This window comes from Falco cherrug, chromosome 1 (genome assembly GCF_023634085.1).
Source record: "Falco cherrug isolate bFalChe1 chromosome 1, bFalChe1.pri, whole genome shotgun sequence".
NCBI classification, from domain to species: domain Eukaryota; kingdom Metazoa; phylum Chordata; class Aves; order Falconiformes; family Falconidae; genus Falco; species Falco cherrug.
Genome location: NC_073697.1, coordinates 15622445 through 15642810, shown reverse-complemented (window position 1 = coordinate 15642810; position 20366 = coordinate 15622445). Strand labels below are relative to the sequence as shown.

The window sequence follows — 20366 nt, the reverse complement described above, 5'->3', positions numbered from 1 at the left end:
TGTTAATGTCTGCAAGTACCTATTTTTCTTTTTCCTTTTTTTTTTCCTTTTTTTATACAAATTGTACAAATATACATGAATTAAACTGGTTTGATTGCAAGTATTTCTTGCATTTTAATCTCAGATAGGTACTGGTGTAGTGATACACTTCAAGGCAAGTTTCTGCTCATCTAGAAATGGTATTCAGTAACAAAGTAACTAACAACGTAATATAACATCTTTCATCATACATCTAGAAATTTGGTTTCATCGAGCTCTATGAATCTGGATGACGCAGCACATATGATGCCTTCAGCCAGCGAGCAGCTACTTACGCTGGAGAATAAGGAATGCCCAACCCTAAGGAATTTGGTTCACTTAACCTGGATAACGGCACTTGCCAAATGACGCGCTGACACCGTTACACGCACAAGCTCCATCCCGCTCAAAGAAACAAACCCAGCAGCCAGAGCCGGCTGGCTGCCAGTTCCTCCTTAACCTAGAGCTGCTGCACCCATTGACCAGAGTTAGAATTTCTCTCATGGAAACAGGGATTCACTATTTTATATATACACACAGTTTCCCCAGTGACTAAATCAAACTGCCTTCTCAGGGTCAGGTCTTTTCCAATTATAATTATAGTAAGAGAGTTAGAAGGGGAAATAAAACTCTTGCTGTCCTGGTTTGTTCTGCCGTGCGGTCTCAAAAATTCACTGCTAAGGTCTGTGCTGTAAGACAATTTAATTGCATTGTGGGTTTTTAATAACAAGTTACACAAACTTTTTCTTGCCAAAAATCCTTGCACCTGCCTTCTGTTTGCTGAGTTGTCAGAAGGAAAGAATAGTAGGGGATCAGCAATGTTTAAGAAGAATTTTCCATATGTTTACAAGCAGATGTATCGGTCATATGCTGTTCTAGAAATAAGAAAACGCGATTGTTACTTGAAAACATAACAAAACTTGTAATCTGACCTCAAGCTGGGACACCGCTTGCTTTCAGGTATCTACAGAGACTGGGAGTTTACTAAGAAAGGAGTGAAAAAAATGCCCTTTCAAAGATTTTGCTAGGTAAAATGTTAAAAAATATTTAAAAACCATAAGGTTTTTAAGACAACACTTCAATTGTAGATGTCAGTAGGATGAAATTTGGTGCTTACCTGTAGCTACTGCAAGCACAGATGAGGGCACGCTGTGGAACTCTGATGTAGAAAACTATGTCCAAGGCACATTCAGCATAAAAGGTGAAACTCCAAGTGAAGACTTTCCATTAAACCATGTTTAGCACCGGTGCATTTACAGCCTACATAATAGCAAACCAGGTAAGAATTGTGAAATGTGTTAAGACAAAGAAACCAAAGAAGAGAGCACTGAGAAAAGCAAGTTTCTCCCCGAGTCTTTTCTGTGATGCAATTCCAGAGGCTCAGCTAGCAAAAGCTGTAAGCAACGCGGCAGGAACTTATTTTCATTAGAGGGCACATAAATCAGGCAATGAGATTTTTCTTTCACTCCCGATGAAAGACTGGGCATCAGAAGGACATCTGTCATGAGGATCAGCTGGGACAATGATTAACAACATTCAGCAGCCTGAAAACCCCCAGCGGAGTGAAAACGCTGCCCAGCCAAGGCACAGAGCTGCGCACTACCCAGTGACTAACACAGACTGTAAAGTCCTACTGAGCCCAGCTAGTCAGGAGTCTCAGCTTTTCCATTAATTATTCAGCAAACACACATTCAACCTTAATTCCCCAGGGGGAGAGATTCAATCTCTGGCCCCCCCAGCAATGGCAAGGCAAATACCATTTTGCATAAAAAGACCAAAATGGGTAGGTTTTTCTCCTGATTCACCCCCTCTTAATTTTCAGCTTGTGTCATGCATTCACTACCAGGAGTCTCAGCTTTTGAAAACTGACGAGTACCTTCCCCCGTGCACAGCAGCCAGCACACGGCAAGGGAGGAGAAACCCAACTTGAGCATTAAGCTGAACCTGTACCCACAGCCGTGACACGAGAGTAGTCGCCGACGAGAGGATGGAGTCAGGCCAGACCCAGGGAGAATGACCACTCCTGCTGCCAGACCAAAAGAGAAGATCCCTCCTCTTTGAGGCTTTCTCCCCAACCGATTCCCTGTCCTCCCTGCCTCAAGTTAACACTGTGTTACTCTGCTCTTCCCAAATCTACCAAGCCACAGAAGACTGACAAGAGGAATGCCCTAAGACCCAGCTTCAGGAAAAAAAAACAATCTCAAAGGATGGGAAAGGGGCCTGACTTTATATGATTTTTAATTTTTAGCATCCTTTAATCTTTACTTCCAAACAGTCAGTATGAGGGCATCGTGTACAATGCTGCTCAGCAGTGAGGATGCAGAATGTGATGTGCCATGGCTACTCATCTGTACAAGTCTGTACTCGGCATTAGTGTGACCAGGCTGATGTGGAAACCCGTGTGGTGGGTAGCAGTTACCACAACTAAATTCTTTAAGAGGCAGCGTGGTTAGCCTGAAAGCCAAATCTGATCTGGCTCAGCTCACACCGCTGCCTTCAGACAACATCTAGGACGTGAGAAAGTTTGGATTAGTATTGCCTCTGTTCAGTGCATCACTTCTCAGTAGGAAAGTTTTTTTCTTGTTTGGGTTCTGCGTAGCTCCAGGAGTAACAGGAGTCTCAAAACATCTCACCTAAAGGCAAATGGGGTCACAGGACGGGATTGGAAGAGACACTAGGTCTTTTTATTCCTTCTTTATATATCCACTTTTTAAACAACCGTGTTAAAAGGAAAAAACCCCAAACCAAGCCACAGAGCTAGAGCTGAGAAATACATCCAGAATTTTGCAAGACAGCAGCCAGAACAAGATCAAACATGCACCGCACGTTTAAAACAACAAAACAAATGTAAGTGACTTACAAAGCTTGTAAGCTTCAAGTTATCACAGCTTCACTATCTGACAAGCCAGCATACCTAGCTGCCACACCTACTAAGCTAATAGCAAAGATTTACATTCTCCCTCATCTTTCAACATTGACCACCAACTGGTAGCCATGAAAACCAAGTCTGGCCACACAAACACCACCCTGCCTCCAGAATGACTATTTAAGGCCACAAAAAATGAGCTGATAGAGCTATGGGCCCAGGTGACATGATACCCAGCCAGAACAGCGCTGTGCCATGTGAACAGATCTGAGCGAGGAAACCTGCGATCTGTTGCTGTATATACTAGTGCAACTATTTCCTTAATACTGAGTCAAGGAGCAAATTAAAACACTTGATCTCCTTCACAGAATTCCAAGTCATCTTTAGTGCTTGTAGCCACTTACAGCCATAGCCACTCTGCCAAGACAAGAATTGCCTGAAAGCTGTATGGCAGAGAGTCGCTGCTCAAGTACCATGAGAATACACCAAGTGAAACTCCTCCAAGCTATGAGGTTTAGCGCTGGAGAGCTGTGCTGACTTGGCCCACCACTGCTCCATCTGGAAATCATTTGTGCATACTCCAATGGGCTATGCAGTCTGGGCAAAAGAACAAAATAATGGTACGGAGTTAAATCTTAAGGGCGAAAAAAGCCATCCCAACCTTAAGGCAGCATTAACCATTAACTGGTTTAGTAATCACATTAGAACAACTTGCAAGCTAAGTATAACTATCTGCACTAAATGCCTCAAAATCCATACAGTCCAGTGTAACAAGTACGTAAGCCTGTATTAGCATGTCACCCCATCATATTTTCCTGCATCCTCTCCACTGCCTCCCAGACAGTTGTACTTGAAGGAGAGAAAAATACAAAGATTAATGAAAACTGCATGTAACTTTTTTTTTTTTTTTTTTAATCACAAGGCACAGATTGATAACACCACAAGATTTCTGGAAGCTTTTTCTATGACCACAGAGAAGTCTCTTACTACTCAAATAGTTCTACAAATTAAGAGGCAGCTACTCGAGGACTGTGATATTTTGAAGCATCATTAAGATCTTGTAATTGACAATTACAGGGGAGGAAGAAAGAGAAGCTCAAGTGGAAACTAGACAGACAGACAGACAATAGATAAAATGCAAGATGCCTCCAGCATGCACAAGGATCATAGCCAAAGAATCTCTTTTCCTTTTGGCTTGAGCTTGCAGAGTTGCCTATTTTAAGTGAGGAAAGTTCCCCATCCACTTGGGAGCCTGCTTGAGGCTGACTGCATACAGCTGCCAATAATTATTTCACATCGTAACTTACAGAACCAGAGCAAAATATTCTCCAACATAGGAATACTTAGGTCAAATAGCAAATAACATTTTATTTCATTTACAATGATATTTTTGAGTAGCAACAGAACCATGACATACAGGAGCCTGTAATAAAAGTTCATGTGTCTTATCTTTGTAAAATAAATGAAATCATACGCACAATACAAATGAATGTGTTCTTTGAAGACATTTGAAAAATGTCATGTCTCGATACCTATTATTTTACTTACTAGTGTCTGTTCCGTACTGTCTATTCCACTTCGAAATTTAATCTAATTGTCAGCATGATAACTTTTTTTATCCAACAGTGTTTTCCAAACCCAAACAATTCCTGTTAAAAACACTGGTTATCGATGCATAATCTCCAGGACACTAAGTTCATAAAAATCTTCTTCAACTGATAGTTTGGGTCACAGATCAACCAAGTATTTGACTTAAAATGCTAGTTATCTTGCAAACAAACATACCACTACTATTCTTTACAATTGAAAAGAAGCACCATGTTAAAAAAATCAACCTATCCCTCCATCCCTCTTGCTTGTCCTCCCACCCATTCCAACCCTTAAAGAATCATTTTTTGTAATTTATATTTGGCAACACTTAATGTCTTTATACAGATGGGGATCTTCAACCCATAGTCAGTCTCTTCATTGATTAAAAGCAGTCACAAAAGAAGAGAGAAGTGACTATAACAAAAATCCATGGATACCATGTACACCTTCTTGGCGTTCAATGCACAAAGCTATAAAAACTGAACATAATTTTGTGGAATAAGTCCTCTCTTCCCATTTAGTGTGCCTTCTAGCCATCCTGGTTCTCTGGAAAATTTCACTGCAAAAGAAAAGGGGAAAAAAATTACTGCATCTTTTTATGTTTGAATTAGTACTTTTAGCTTTAGCTTCATGACACCAGGCAAAGCTTCTTGTCTGAAATGATGAGTTTAAGAATCTGGCTGGGAAAGATGAAGAGGATGATTAACTTAACTTAAATATCTGCATAATACAGGTGCTTGAACTCCCTTCTGCAAAGCTTACATGGTGGAACAGTTTTTAGGTGCAGGAGATTTCATTAAGGAAACAGTAAATGGAACTTAGGACAGGTTTATCAAATAGAAAATCTAGACCCCCTTGAGGAGAAGTCAGAATTCATATCAAACAGTGGGAAATAATTTCAGTAGCTGGGGGCAAAGCAAGACCAAAAACCCGGCTTGAGCAGAGGTGACGAATCTGGAAGCTCAGAGCCACCAAAAAATGGCATAGGACCTTACACTGCATGAAAAGTGAGCATGTACAGCAGTACAAAGGAAACAGAAATGACCCAGTGTCACTCCAAGGATTGTCTCTTCACAGAGTACAGCTGCTATCAGAAGAGACCAGTGGACAAAATCTGAATCATTCTGGCTAAATCCTCTCTCTGAAATTCAAATACATAGCGCTGGTCACAAAACACCGGGGAAAGGCTTGAATGGCAGTGCCTTATTCCTTATTGTCATCCAAAGTGTTTACCAATGCTGATCTCAAAGTTTATGCAAGAGTATCTGTGAATCTAAAATAAGAAAAAATTTCACCTCAGACTAAATGCTTCACAAGTTACTCTGTGAGCAACAGACCTAATTAAATCTGGCTTCCTGTATATATTGTGACCACATTTGAAAGGAAGTTTAGAAAGAAGCACAAGCCTCATTTCTTTAGAAAACAGTCTTGAAAGTCCTTGAATTCCCCTATCAAATTCCTCAAAAGAATATGATACAGGTACCTACGTAACTGTAAAATCCCACACTTACAACGACCTACAATATTCTCTACCATATTAATTTATCCTCACAGCGCTTCTGAGACAGACATTATTTAGGGAAGAAATCAAATGCTGAAACATGCTGCCAGCCATGTCAATGCTTTATTTAAAACACATTAACACATTGGGGAATGTGATATTTGTAGCCTTCTACAAATCAGGGAAATAACAGTTAAAGAGAGCGCAACATGTTAAGCAGTCTCACTTTCAAAAGCATTGTAAGACTCTCAATTTGAGCACTTAAAACATACCTTCCCCTAGTTTTTTTCCTGTGTCCTGTTATTGTCAAACAGCGAAGCTAGAACCTTTGCTCTGAAACCACATTTTAAACAACAGCTATACCTCCAAGGAATCCAGTAAACAAAACTGCTTTCAAACGATACTGACAGTTTAGATTCAGAACAGGAGTCTGGGCTTATATTTATAATTAATATGTTTAACAGAAAGGTTCCAAAGGAAAAAAAAATGCATAGAAAATTACCTTTTAGGATCTCTGTGCACACAGTAACTTACATTATTATTAGTAATTAGCAGACCCTCCTCTCCCTTTGTCATTTTTATTCCACAATTACAGAGTATACATGCATTTGAAACTGCATTGCTGACACTACCACAAACCTCCCTCCGGCAGCTCCACTGCAGCAGCTGTAATTCCACCCTTTCCAGCAAAACAGGCCAGCAGCTCCAGTGGGCAGCCAAACCTCTCCCTGAAGTCTCCCATGCCTACAGAGTACATCTGTATTACAGGAAACAAACTCCAAAAAATGACAGATTAGGAAGAAAAACAACTAGAAAACCTGGAAGTAGGAAATTTCTACTTGTCCTCTGGAGCTCAACCTCAATTTACCCTTAGAGACAGGATAGGTATTACTGGCACGTGAGCACCTGGAAAGGCCTGGTCAAAAAGAGGCTAGCCCTCACCTGAGAGGATCAAACTGAAATTTAAAGTCACCTAACATTTACCAGGGGGAAGAAATGCTCAAACTATGCTGAATCACTTGACTCACACAACAGCACACTTCCAAAGAAATATTTTCTAAACAAGGTTGATAACACAATACTGAACTGCAGCACGTTCAGAGATAACGCATGATGGCCAAGCAATTGCACTTAATTGGACTTGAGTGACAAATACCACTTTTCACCCCAGAAGGCTACACATGGACCGTACGACTGAGCTCTGTGCTTGGAAAATTAAGTATCGCACATGTATGTTACACAGCTCAGGGCCCCGTTATTAGCAGAAGTTTCTTGTAGACTCTATGAAGACTGAAGTAAGAATTAGCACTTGTATTACACCTAAGATCACCAGTTCGATAGATCAAGTCTTTTTTTAAAAAACGCACCAAGTAGTAATTCTTAATATTCAGCAACTGTGGCCACTGTCATGTTGGGTAGGACTTCTGCCCCCATTCAAATCACCTTATGCAAGAACGGTTAAGATACCTACATACATCACTGACTTCTGTAGGCAAATGATATTAATGGGGAAGCTGTCCAAATGTAAAGCTGCTTTAAGCTCCAATGATCCTGTTTTCTTTGCTAATCCATTTCCAAAGTATAGCATAAACCAGCACGCATTCATTTAAAATAAAAAACACTTTACCACACAAAAGACAATTTTCTGTCATGCGCAGCTGCTCTTAAACCTAGGACACAGGCTATTTCTGGAAAAAATACCCTGCTCAAGAGAAGTGGTTCTGTAGTGTCCCCTTTCTGTCATCTCTTCTCAGTCACCAATTATTACAGTTCTTAGGACTTTCAGGCCTGCCTCATTTAAAAGTACCTTGCTGCAGAAACTACACATTTGGCCTTAAAAGTACAACTCATTATTGGACAAATCATCCTATAGGACTAAGTCTCATGTTGGCTAGGGACAGGAGGGGGACTTGTAGTATAAAAGGTACAGGACAGAGAATTACAAATGAGTGTTTTCAGCAAGGTTAAATGATTGTATATAGCAAGACCACACAACAAGACTAACCAAAGAACCATCACCTCTTAGGACATTGGAAACAGCAGCAAAGTTGAGAGCCCAGAGCGAGACAGCGGCTTCCTCAGTACCTGCTGCAAGGCTATTACAGCAGCTTCCCTCCAGCAGAGACAAAGTGTAGAGAAGGAAGATGTCTGACCATCAGTATGACGGCAACTGCTGCAGAACAATCACCCCAACTCAAACGGGCCAACATAGCCAACAGACTTTCAACTTGCAATAAGATCTCCAAGTAAAAGCTTTTTCTGATTGCATGTAGCCAAGAAGCACAACAAGGGTGACTTGGCATTCGCAGCATTTATTCTTACCTTTCTGTATTCTCCATAGGAAATAGCTTCAGTATTGCCAGTGTTAGGATTACCTAACTGCAAACACATACAATTCACAAGCAGCTCTTCCCAGAGACTCAAGGCTATAGGCAGACCTTGCTCTGCTTTGGCAGCTCAAGTGTGTCACAGATCTCAACAAAAAAAGACCAAGAGCAAGACTCATTTCCACAATGGAATTAGTTCATTGCCTAGTTGCCAGTAACTTCAGCAGGACTGAATCAGGCACCAATTTCCACACCTTTGTGGAAACTAGCTGTTTTGGGAGGACACAGAAACAGGGGAGGGAATCTAACACGCATGGTGCCTGGCACAAGAGGGCCTCCCTTTTGGATGGACTGCTTTGCCAAAGTAATGACCCCAACGAGCTACATAAATGAGGATTGCATTTTGTGGGCAACAGAAATCTCACTGCTAAAACCACTACAACACCAGAATACGCTTCCATAGAACTCAATCGCCCTGGCCAACTTTTCACCAGGAAATTAAATTAAAGCAACAAAATGTGCTTGCAAGCCCTGTGTGCTTAGAAATCCCTATGGGCTTTTGAAACAATCCCAATGGGTAAAGTTGACCACAGAGATGCAAAAACATTAAGCATGCCTAGGGTTAGCATGGAATTTGAAGTTTAAAAACTTGCTGTTTCCCCTAAGTATGTTGTGAGAAGCAGAATTATTTTGTGGACAGGACACCGGGTTAGGAGTCAAGGGGTCTTCTTCCTGACTTTGCTGCAGATTTACTGTGTGACCACAAATAAAACAGTCTGCCTATAAGGCCTCAGGCTTGTGAACAAAAGCAAACACACTGATATACCATGACAAATTAGTGAAGGCAGAATTCAGCTTGTAGACTGAGACTTCCCTATATAGTAGTGTCTGAGCTCCTGTTACAGCTGGGGGAGATCTAGTCAATATGACAGTAGAGAGCACGCCAAAAGAATAATCTGGCTCACCCTAAACCAGGGCGAGTGGTTGGTCAACTGAGTTGCTGCTGAGTTCCCTGCACTATGACTTGGTGACCTGTAGGTAGACACTGAGACCTGGGGACTTTATCCTGAGTTGCTCGGCTGTCAGGTGGGATTGGAATCATCTCTGACGGTCCCACATGCACACCAAATGTAAGGTGAAACACATCAGTTTAAACATCTACCATTTTAATGTTTCTGTCCCGGAGACCAATGCTTCTACAACACCATTGGCAGGAGCAAAGTCAGGCTGGTTAAGGTCAATCTACCTTCAGTGGCTTTTTAAAACTTCTAGCAAAGTCAGTAGGAATTTGGTGGTGCTCATCTGGTACTTTTTATTGGTGAAGTGATTGTAACTTGCAGCAGCAGTTTGAGATAGCTTCCTCCAAATGGCATGGAGCTATCTGAAAAGAAGAACATCTGTACACTCAGTTTCTCCAGATGTAAAATGGAGATAATTCATGCACATGAATGTTTCCAAGTGCTTTGAAATCCACAGATGAAAGGTGCACAAAGAAGTAGCTTTGTCCTCTTTTTTTTTTACCTCAACAAAAGAATTATTTGCACATGGAGTGCAATACAGTATTTTGGGAGTACTGTTTCTCTTTGATGTAAATCCTTCGTTCATCAGTACCGTAAAGACAGACAGTCCAGAAGCCACAGCACGAGTAAGAAGGAAGAGAGTGCCTTGGAGTCAAACCCACGAACATTAACTAAGGCTGGCACTTTGTAACACTAAGAAAGATAAAGAGGGGTGACAACAGCTGTGTGAACACAGCTTTTTGTGTTCCTTCTATGCTTGGTAGGGACAATGGGTGCCACACCTTTCCGGAAGAAAATTACCGTAACAAAACACTTTCTCAGTTTTCCTCATATTTTCTCTCCCCTAAAACCTGATTTTTAAAATTGTAAAAAGCCTTGATGAGAGCTGCATTGACAAGTGTTCAGGAAGCCTTCCTGCTAGCAATACTGCCAAGGAATTTTGTTGTGTAAACACTACTTACCCTATCCAAAACACTTCTCCCTAGTGAAATTCCCATTTACTGACTTCTAAGCAGTCTCTTTTCAAGAACCAGAAATTTAATAACACTTGGCTCCAAGGCTGGCAAGGTTTCAATGCCAGGCAGTCTGATTATTCTTTCTATGATTATTGGGAATATCTGCTTCAACAACAAAAATATACAGCCAGCACATGTCTCCCTCAATCTCAGATCTTACTCTCTCTTCTTCCCGTACGTGCCCTTATCCAGCTGCAAACTCTTCAAGCTTTGCCTCTAACCACTTGAATTACATCGTTATGCGCTGTCAATAATATAGCCTGTAGCAACGGGGAAATAGAAATATTGGCAGAGCCTAAGGTAAAATGAAGATTTTTGTAAAAAAAACTTGTAGAAATTGTTCAGATGACATTATTCATTGTCTTACACAACTCAAATAGGAAACTTTGCCTTTTCTTTTTAACTTACCAGATGGAGCCTTAGCATTTACATTCTATGACACGTTCATGGAAAGACTGGGGGATTCGGAGTAGCACCATGTACAAGCAATATTGAAAACACCTGAATATGCAAATGTTCAGCTTCTACTGATTCATATCACGTGATGTAAAGCTTAGTTTAAAACAGTAGTAAATCTAACCTTGTCGGCCTGCAACAGAAACAGTTAATTTTCCCCCCATTCAGAAACAGGAAATGGAGACAGAAGTAAAGGTTAAACTCTTACCTCCTTGCACCAGTATTACATTTAACAGCTATGACAGGCGCAAGACTGTACTTCATTAAATGCCATTATCCTGTCTCAGGCTACAGCAGCCAGAAAGATTCATCCAGGACAATAACAGGTAAGAGCAAACTGCTGCAATCAACAGCTATGGATCAAGAGAGACAAAATAGAAAAAAAAAAAACAAGGGAAGGGAAGGGAAATGAAAGAGAGAACGGAACAAAGCAGAAAAGAGAAGGAAGAGAAAGGAAAAAACCCTCAATAAACAAACAGTGAGAAGTGAAAGAGACAGAATTAGAAAAGTGAGACAGGCAGGGTGGAGAAAGGAGAGACAGATAAAACCTTCACTAATGGAAGCAGCACTTCTTAGTAGACATTAATTTAACAGTTACTTTAATGGTTGATACTAGCTGTATGTCAACTTGATTGATGCGTTGTCATTTTGATAGTTAAGGTTATTGGTAGAGCTGAAGAATTGATGTATTATTACTTTAATTCTTCATTTGGGGGCTTTATTAGGGCATATGGGAATTTAAATTGAGTAACTAAAGAATCTGAATTGATTCATTGGAATCTGATCCCAGCACAGACACAAGGGTGACTACCACAAAAAGGAAAAGCCTATATGAAGGCATTTCAGAGGTTTCAAATATGGAGACTGTTGTGCATTTTTAATGAGAATACCTTTCTATACAGAGAGAGCCATCCATGACATAACCTATTGGGAACCGCCATGGAACGTCCATTAAGTTACTACATATATCCAGTCACTGCCTTATTACTTGCACGCTCATCTTTTTTCCACAGCCTGCCTTAGCTGAGAGCCCTGCAGGGCAAGGACAATGCCTATAAAATAACCAGGATACGGTGGAATAAATCAAAACAAGAGTATTTAAGGAAATGTGATCTTTCCCATTGGAAATATGAAATTAGGTTTTCAAAATGCAGTCCACATGACCTCTTCCCAAGCTTCCAACCTTATTCATATGATGACATGGAAAAAAGTCTTACAGTTGAAACATTTCTCTACAGCTGCCGAAGAGTCAAATTGCATACTTGTTCTTGGACAATCCAACTCTCTAGCTGGAAAACTCAACTCGGGCTGTAATGTACCAAAACCACGTAGCTTTGCCATAACTTCTAGTGATCTCTTTACACAAGAAAAGAATCTTAACATTGCTCTCACACAAACACACCACACAGAGGCAACTGCTTCTTGAAAGACTTTCTTATCCCATGGCAACACAACAGGTATGCAACCTTGCTGTTCTGTGTTAGAAAGGCCTCTCTTCTATGTATCAGATTTTTTCCCCCATGCGCTAGATTTTTCCCCTGTATGCAGTTTTATGTGTGCTGAAGATCCCTATCATTCATGTTTTAAAAAACTTAAATTAAAATAACTGGTGTTAGAGACTTTTAAAAGAGCAATCATTTAGCTAATTCATATTTAAAAGGTTTCCCACCTAACCTGATTCAGACGCGATTTGCCTGTAAGGCAGCTCTAATAGGAAACATCAAGTATGATTCTGTAAAGTGGGTCCTAGTAGGGAAGAGCCTAGCAGGTACTCCAGACCACCTTATGCCGCAAAAAAAGCAGAACTGTAGGCTGGACCAGGCTTACTATTTATTTGTTTGGGAGGAGGCTGAGGACAGGAACGTCCTGTGTTCTGTCTGCTTTAAAATAAGTATCACAAAGGCGGCAAAGGAGATGTCTATATGCCATTTTTTTATTGTTGTTATACATGCTTTAAAAAATATACTCTGCTGAGCTTCCCATTTGTTTCAGCTTGTTAAACAAATTAGGAACATCCACTGGAGCTGGGGAGGACAGGATGGAAAGATTTTCATTTATGAGAAAAACTTTCCCACACACACTTTTGATCCAGTGCTAACAGAGTTAACAGGGTGCATTTTGGGAAATATAAGACATTTAGTTAGCTTTTTAATGCCTGCAGGTTGATGTTTTCCAGCTGTTCCAGACTGTGTACTTTTCTCTTTTTCCTGCTGGATGTAAACTGGGACTCTGGAATACTCCTCCTTTATTGGAGATCCAACCAAAGATTCTCACACGTCCTATGTGAATGACTGGGCAGTACACCCCTTAAGTGCATTAGGTCATGCTGAATTAAACACCACCTTCCCTCTGGAAAGCATGTCTCAGATTTCAGACCTGGTAGCAAACTAAAAGCTAGGGATGGATGAGAAGCAAACAGGCATCAACACAGAGTTTCCAGATTCTTTAGATAATGCCTCTTACTACCCTCCCTGTCTCTAGACAGACTGGAAGACTAAAATACTGGTCTCAGCACTCACAAGGTTCTTAATGATGTAATCCCCAGATCACTTTGAATCCCTCAGCCTGCACAAAGCTTGGATGAAGATCTGACCAAACTTAAGAGTCTTCTGGGTTTTAGTATGAACATAATTTTTTTATCAAGGTCTTGTAACAAACAATGGCCTTACCATGCTGCTGCTTTGAATCAATTACTGCTTAGAATTATTATTAAATCGCATTCAATTAACAAGAATTGCTGAATTTGTCCAGGCCCAGTTGAGCCATTCCATACCATCTCTTTCTTGTCATAGGAATTTCCTTGTGATAGGAAGAAACTACACTCTAGTGTAGTCTTCTACATCTTCAAGAGATTGTATTACAATATTCATTGGCATAAGGTTTAAAAACTGTAACAGTTCCTGTCAGTTTGAACTCCCTTTGCAGCTCTTAAGGAGTAGAGCCATGGAAGTTCACCGAAGAGCAACACAGTCTTGAGCACAAGAATCACAGCTTGGATGGCCATATGTAATACTACGTTTGGGTCTACAGAAATCTTTAAACACAGGCCTTCAATTCTGCACCTCAATGAATATTCCTTTTTCTGCAAGTATGTACACACACTAAGGCAGCTCTTGATCCAAAATGTAAACACTCCCTTGTCTCTAGCAATCACCCGATTTACCTGCAGCTCTGCTTTCTTCAAAATCCTTAAACAGTTTTTGTTAAATGAAAGCCCCATGTTATTTTACAATGGCAATTCACATTTTAAAAAATACAGTTTCATAGACCAAGATGTTTTTCTCCATTGCTGAATACCTATTTTGGTACTACAACACGCTACTGAAAAATTAGACCAACTGAAAGAGTCTACTCACCAGAAATCAGAGGTGTTGCCTCATAGCACTAAGTAAATGCTAAGTAGCTTCTGTGTACCAGAAATCTTCTACGTCACCAACTGTGTGCCATCAGCAACATTGGCAGAATAGCAGTCAGGCTTGTATTTTTATCCAAAGCCATTTTAGCAGTTTTGTCTATTTGTTTTTCATTGCTTTATATTTACTCAAGCAGTACTTACCATCTTCAAAAATTGCTCCTATCTGAAATGATAATTCAGAGCTATGTTCTGCTTCGCATGGATAAACTGCTCTTGCTTTTCGGGGGGCAACGCTGAAAAATGAAATTAACAATTTTAGTCATTTTTTACTATTATGAAGACACTCTCCTTTCTCAACAATTTTCTCTCCATTCTCACTTGGAGATGACAAACTTTAAACACAATCTCTCATGCATCATTACAGGCTTATAATTCATACACACAAATGCCAAAGCTGAAGCTTCACAGCTTACTGTTGGCATTTCTGAATATCATACTCCCAACTTTATGCACACTTATTTTTATGATAGTTGAACTTGACTTTCAACTACAGTTAAAATTTTGCCAAGTGCTAATCAGCAATGAAATCAATAGTAGGCAAAGCATACTATACTTACTTTACAGACTAATCATCATTATGTCTTCTAAAACATTTCTTCCTGAATCTTGCAATTCAGCTTTTCACTATCACTGTAGAGAATTTCCTTTGTATATTTGTTTACAATATGATTACTAGACTACTGAAGATGCTTTATTGTCCTAAAGACAGTAACGTTTCTAACATTTCAGGCAGTTTTTAGAGGTGTTCCCAGGATGCTCAGTAATAAGCCATCAATATTAATTTGTCCAAAGTACTCATTTCTCCAAGTACCATAAGCAGAAATCTTGGAATATATATTTTGGCACAATTCAATTAATCACGTCTTTGCGAACTGACAGTTTGCTGCTGCCCAATGATGCTTTGTTTAGACACAGCACCCACACCATTAAATCATCTTTTGTTTAGCCCAGGCAACAACAACTACACATAAAACATTTGGAAAGATTCTCCCTGCCCCAAGAAACTGGCAGTCAAACAGACAATGCAGTTCTGGTGCAAAATGCGTCCAGTAATGAGAAATGGAATTTTGTTACCAAGTGTTGGAAATAATTTATGAAAATACCAACAACTTTAATTAGAAAAGCAAATGTTGTAAAACTTGAAGGAAAAAGCTAAGATGGTGAAAACCTTCAAAGGGAAAAGTTAAAATACTTCAAAAGATGGACAACAACATGGAAGGAAGCAGAAACAGGATAGAAGGAAAGAGGCCAAAAGAGTGAAAGAAAAGAATGAAACCACAGAGACAGGTAAATTAAAACACGGGAAAGTCTTTCAGAGGCAAGATGGCTAGGTTAAGAAACTTAAAATTTGCCATGGGTGGCTACAGAAAAGAATCTGTATTTTAAAGACACTGTAAGAGAATCACTGCAGTAGAGAGACACTATAAACTGCCCACCCAAATCAAAGCCTGCTTGTATTAACCAACAAGCCACTTGCTCAGTCTGGGTGGCTCCTACAAGGAGGGTGTGAAGGTGTTTAAAGGAAATATAAGACAAAAGTAGATGTTATTTTTGTTCTGTCAGAATTGCTAAGGTTGAATTTCTTGGTTCGCAGTCAACATTCACATACGCAGAAGACATGAATTAGTGATTGTTAAAAAGATACAGAAAAAAAGGAGCCAAATAAATAACTAGCAAAAGTCGAAGTGTACATCATACCTTTCCACTGCTCTGTCACTCCCAGCGGCAGGGTTAGGGAAGAAGAAAGTGGATGCTGCAGTATTTGTTGCAGCTGTGTTAGCAGACGGAGTATTCATCCACGAGACCATTGACGGGCGGCTTTGACCAGAGCTAAGAGGAAATATATTCAAAGTAGTATTAACAAGGTGAAAAAAATTTCTTTTCTTACTAAAATGTTTGAATCTTCCTAACTAGATAACTAGTTAGATTCACATATTCAAAACCAGTAATAATGTCAAGCTGATTTTGCAGACATGGCTATTGTATGATTCTGCATTTCCTCCTTGAAAGTATTCTCCTACATGCCCTACATCCTAAGCTAAGATGAATTACCTGAGGTATGACATAACCAATAAAAAGACAAAATTCCACATTCCTTATCTAATAAAGACAGATACAATGAAACTGCATACAGCAGGCTATTATTTGAGCTGCCAGTTTGCCTTTACAAGTTTTGACGAATCTATTTAAAAATCTTCTCCATGCTGTACTAAGGCATGTACCACTGGGAAGATTTCAAAAGAGGCTGCAGCTATTACAACATTGGGATCACAATGCTGCCTCTGGATTGAGATCTCACTGACATAACTGCATAGATGATGCCCCAGTGGCTGCCCTCAGGAATATGCCGTTCAAATATGTGTTAAATAAATGGCTGAGCACAAAGTTGCCACAAGAGGAAAAGAAATAGCAGCCAAGGCTAAAACTTCTGTTAGTCATTGAAAAACATACAAAGTCCTCCCCAACATAAAGGATGTTCCTAATTTTATACCTTAAAGAGCTAAAGCGGTCCAACACTGGAAGGCTTTCTTTCACCGCATGGACAGAACAACAAATAGTCTAAACATTTAATGTTAGCATATCTTTGGAACAAAGAGCGGGACTTCAAGCAGTTCCTAAGCAGAAACAGAATTAAAATCATTCACACACAGCTTTCACACAGGAATCATCACTCAGAAGTACAGACTTCACAATACAGCATTTATCAGTTCGTCCTATTCCAAGATTAACTTCTTAGATAGCATAAATCCTCAAAGTACCACCAAAATCCAGGAACCCAGTCACGAAGGTTTCTGCAGAGATGTAAATGCAACCTAATCAAGGTGGATTAATCTGGTCAAGATTCTGTGGGGTGTAACTGCACACCTAATCAAGGTGGATTGACCAAAAGCAAAAAAAGGATCAACAATAATTGTAAATCAATAAAAGAAAGCAGGAAACCTAACTTACATAGCTGAATTTAGCCTTCATGTTCACTGGGACATTTAATTTCTAGAAGAAAGAATGACTATTGTTGGTTTGCACAACATGGTTTACAACCAAATTCAACTTTCACAGACTGATTTTCCTAGCCAATATATCTCATAGTCATTCTAGCAATTACATAGTTAAGCAGACATTTATTTTTATTATTAATTTTTAAATTTAGTACATTATAACATGGTGAATGGCACATTCCTTATTTAACAAGGCAATAGTTTTTCCTTTGGATCTGTGTCAGGCAGCATTTGGATGAAAACTGGAATTCACAGTGTATGAAAAACAGCATTCTACAGTTAATTCCATGAATAAAAATGAAACTTAGATGTGCTGGAATCATAACCAAAAGGGTTTATCAAAACGTGCTCTGGTTTTAAAACTATCACATTTACCAAATAAAAGAAGGAATCATATGTAAAAAACTGAATTAAAACTGTACTGTGCTGACTAGCAACATATTTCTCGCTAAACTTTGAGAAGAGGACATCTAGTCTGCTTCACCACTTCTGAATCTTCCACTATACAATTATTTACATCTTCCAATAATTACACACCTCTGAAGATGAGCACCTACATAATTTTGCTGTTTACTTTTACTTGAACTTGTCCTTTTCCATTTTTAGCTAATCATAGAAAACTTTTCCTCAGGTAAAACAAAAACCTTCAGCTAGAAGTGACATTATTCAGCAACAAAAAACTAAAAGTGAACACTAGCATTTCTATTATTTTCTCTAAATACTGAGGATAAAACATTTCTGAATGGTACCGTAAGGTTTATAAAAGTTTGCTAGAAAGTAGATTATTTCTCCCTCAGGTGCAGAATTACGTTTTAACTCAGTAAAATAAGAGGTGAACCTAAGAGAAAAGTTTTTCAAAAGTGAACTAAAAAAAGTATCCTACTTGCATAGACTAAACTATTATACTTAAAACAATCGGGATATTTAAATAAAAACCATTTTCCTTGTCCTCTTTTTTATTCAATTCAAATCAATTCCAACATTAAGATTGGTGTCAGGCTCACTTCTGAAAGCGGTAAAACTACAGAAAATAGAAAAATAATACTCCGAGTATATTGCCTGAAGAGTATTAAAATGCCTCTAATGCAAACTAAGCACAATTCAAGAATATTCTACCAAGTGGTCTTCTCTAGTGCATACCTCAGATGGGTGTTGTTTGATTTTCAACAAGTGAATAATAAAATTCTCCACATATTAAATATTTCATTGAAACATGCATCATATTAATCTATGCAACTTACTTGATCAGCTCTAGAACAACACACACCACCTGCAAGTCACAGGATTAATGATTTCAAAACAATACTTAGAACAGAGAAGACACAAAAGATACCCTCTGACCCAGGAAAGCAACGGTCATTCATAAGAATATTTGGAATAAATACCAGATGATTTCTCACTGAGACTTGCCGAGAAAAGAAAAAAGGAGGAAAGGCATGCGAATAAAGGAACAGAAGATGAAATAAAATGTTCAGATCCATGTCATGGCACGTTTATTTCTCAAGTTACAGGACTCAACAAGAAGGATAACCTACCAACTAGTAAGACTACACTGTCCTTTACCAGTCAGCATTATATAAAAGCATATGAAAACTAGCAGATTTTCTATGAAATCTGAGCCATTCCAACAGCTCTAATGGAAAAATGCTCCAGAAGTGCAGGTACATGGAGCACTGGGCTGTTCCCTCCCCCACTTTTTGATTAATTCCCTTAATACATATCAGCTGTAGTGAAATCACTGCAGCACAGCTCCCGAATTTGCCTGTCACTTTCAGCTCCTAGTTACCGAGCAAGAGATCATCCTCTAAGATACAGCGGGGGGTGGGACAGGACATTTTTCAATAGCAATAGTTTCACCATATTTAAGAAGGAAAAAAAACCCAAAACCCAACTTAAAGTATTAAGCACATTCTAGAATTTCAGGGTTTGGGGTTTTTTAATTATTATTTATTTACTGTACTTGGCTATCTCAGGAACCATTTAATTTTATTATTAAAAAAGAAGGTTTTACTCGATAGTAAAAATCAGTCCCAATGTTGTATGTGTAAGCAATAAACTGCTGGATATTTTTTTTTTCTTGAAAAGATTCTTGTGGTAGCAAAGTTACCTTGCTATAAAGCTTTGCATGCTTTGTTTATAAAGATGATGACATATTAGAAAGCACTACGTATCTTATCATATAGCATCTCAACTTTAAGAAGGTACATTGAAAAAATACTTTCTCCTATGGGCTAAAACGAAGGGAATGCATTTCCTGTGAGGAGAGAAAGAAAGAAGAAGGGGGAAAAAAAAAAAAAAAAAAAAGCCTAACATCACCATCTCTCTTTGAGAAAAAATGCTATTGTCTGACATAGTGAACACTGGGAGAAGGGAGGAGGGGGAAATGGCCTTACTGAAAATAAGCTAGAGATTTTGTACTGATATTCAGAAACAAACTCCTGAAAACAAGATTTTATTGGATGTTTATCTGGCTGGTTCCTAAGGTAACACAGCTAAAGAGCAGCCTCTTATCTTGAGAGTGAAGAAGAGACTCTGTGAAAAAAACCTACACTGCAACTCCTGAGAAAAAAAGGGTTGTTTCATAGATGAGTTTGGCAGCCCCATGGTTGTGGTATCACAGTGTTTGGCTGACAAACTCAATGAAAGTGTTCTTAAGAGGTTTCATTATAAGATGACACAGTATATCAAAAGGTGTTGGCTATTTCTGATTCGATATGCGATCCAATACTCTCTACCACCAGACAATCATCTTCCCGCATGTTAAAACCCCTATGCCTTGGTGAGGCTGGGGAGCAAAAAAACACATGGACAAAATTCTAGAAATTGTCCATAGCTGCAGCAAAGCTGGAGACAAAACAGAAGGGCAGCATTTCCTCATCTGTGTTCCCTCTGAAAAGAAACTCCACCTCCAAAATTTAAAGATTGTAACATGCGTGCTAAAGTCCTGAACCCTCGTTTATACAGAACACTTTAGCCAGCACTGAAATAGAGGTTTTGTTAAACTTGGATTGTGAGGTCTCAGTGAAGCAGCTAAAACATTAGTGAAATGATCTTTCCTGCCAGTCTGGTAAATCTGAAGCTAATGACTACAGCAGCTAAGTTAAAGCATTTTTAAATGATAATTCAGACAAAGCAAAAATGAAGTATGTACATCCAATAAGC

General features: G+C 39.2%; 1 protein-coding gene across 1 annotated transcript in view; it reads right to left on the bottom strand.

Annotated features, from left to right (window-relative positions):
- Positions 1 to 4232: 4232 nt before the first annotated feature.
- Positions 4233 to 20366, bottom strand: part of ARHGAP10 (Rho GTPase activating protein 10) — a 155129-nt gene continuing 138995 nt past the window's right edge. The window contains exons 21-23 of the mRNA XM_005440899.3: positions 15907 to 16038; positions 14350 to 14441; positions 4233 to 5033 (exon numbers count right to left, since the gene is read on the bottom strand). Coding sequence (XP_005440956.1) covers positions 4945 to 5033; positions 14350 to 14441; positions 15907 to 16038 — 313 coding nt within the window. The 3' untranslated portion in view covers positions 4233 to 4944. The remainder of the gene's footprint in view (positions 5034 to 14349; positions 14442 to 15906; positions 16039 to 20366) is intronic.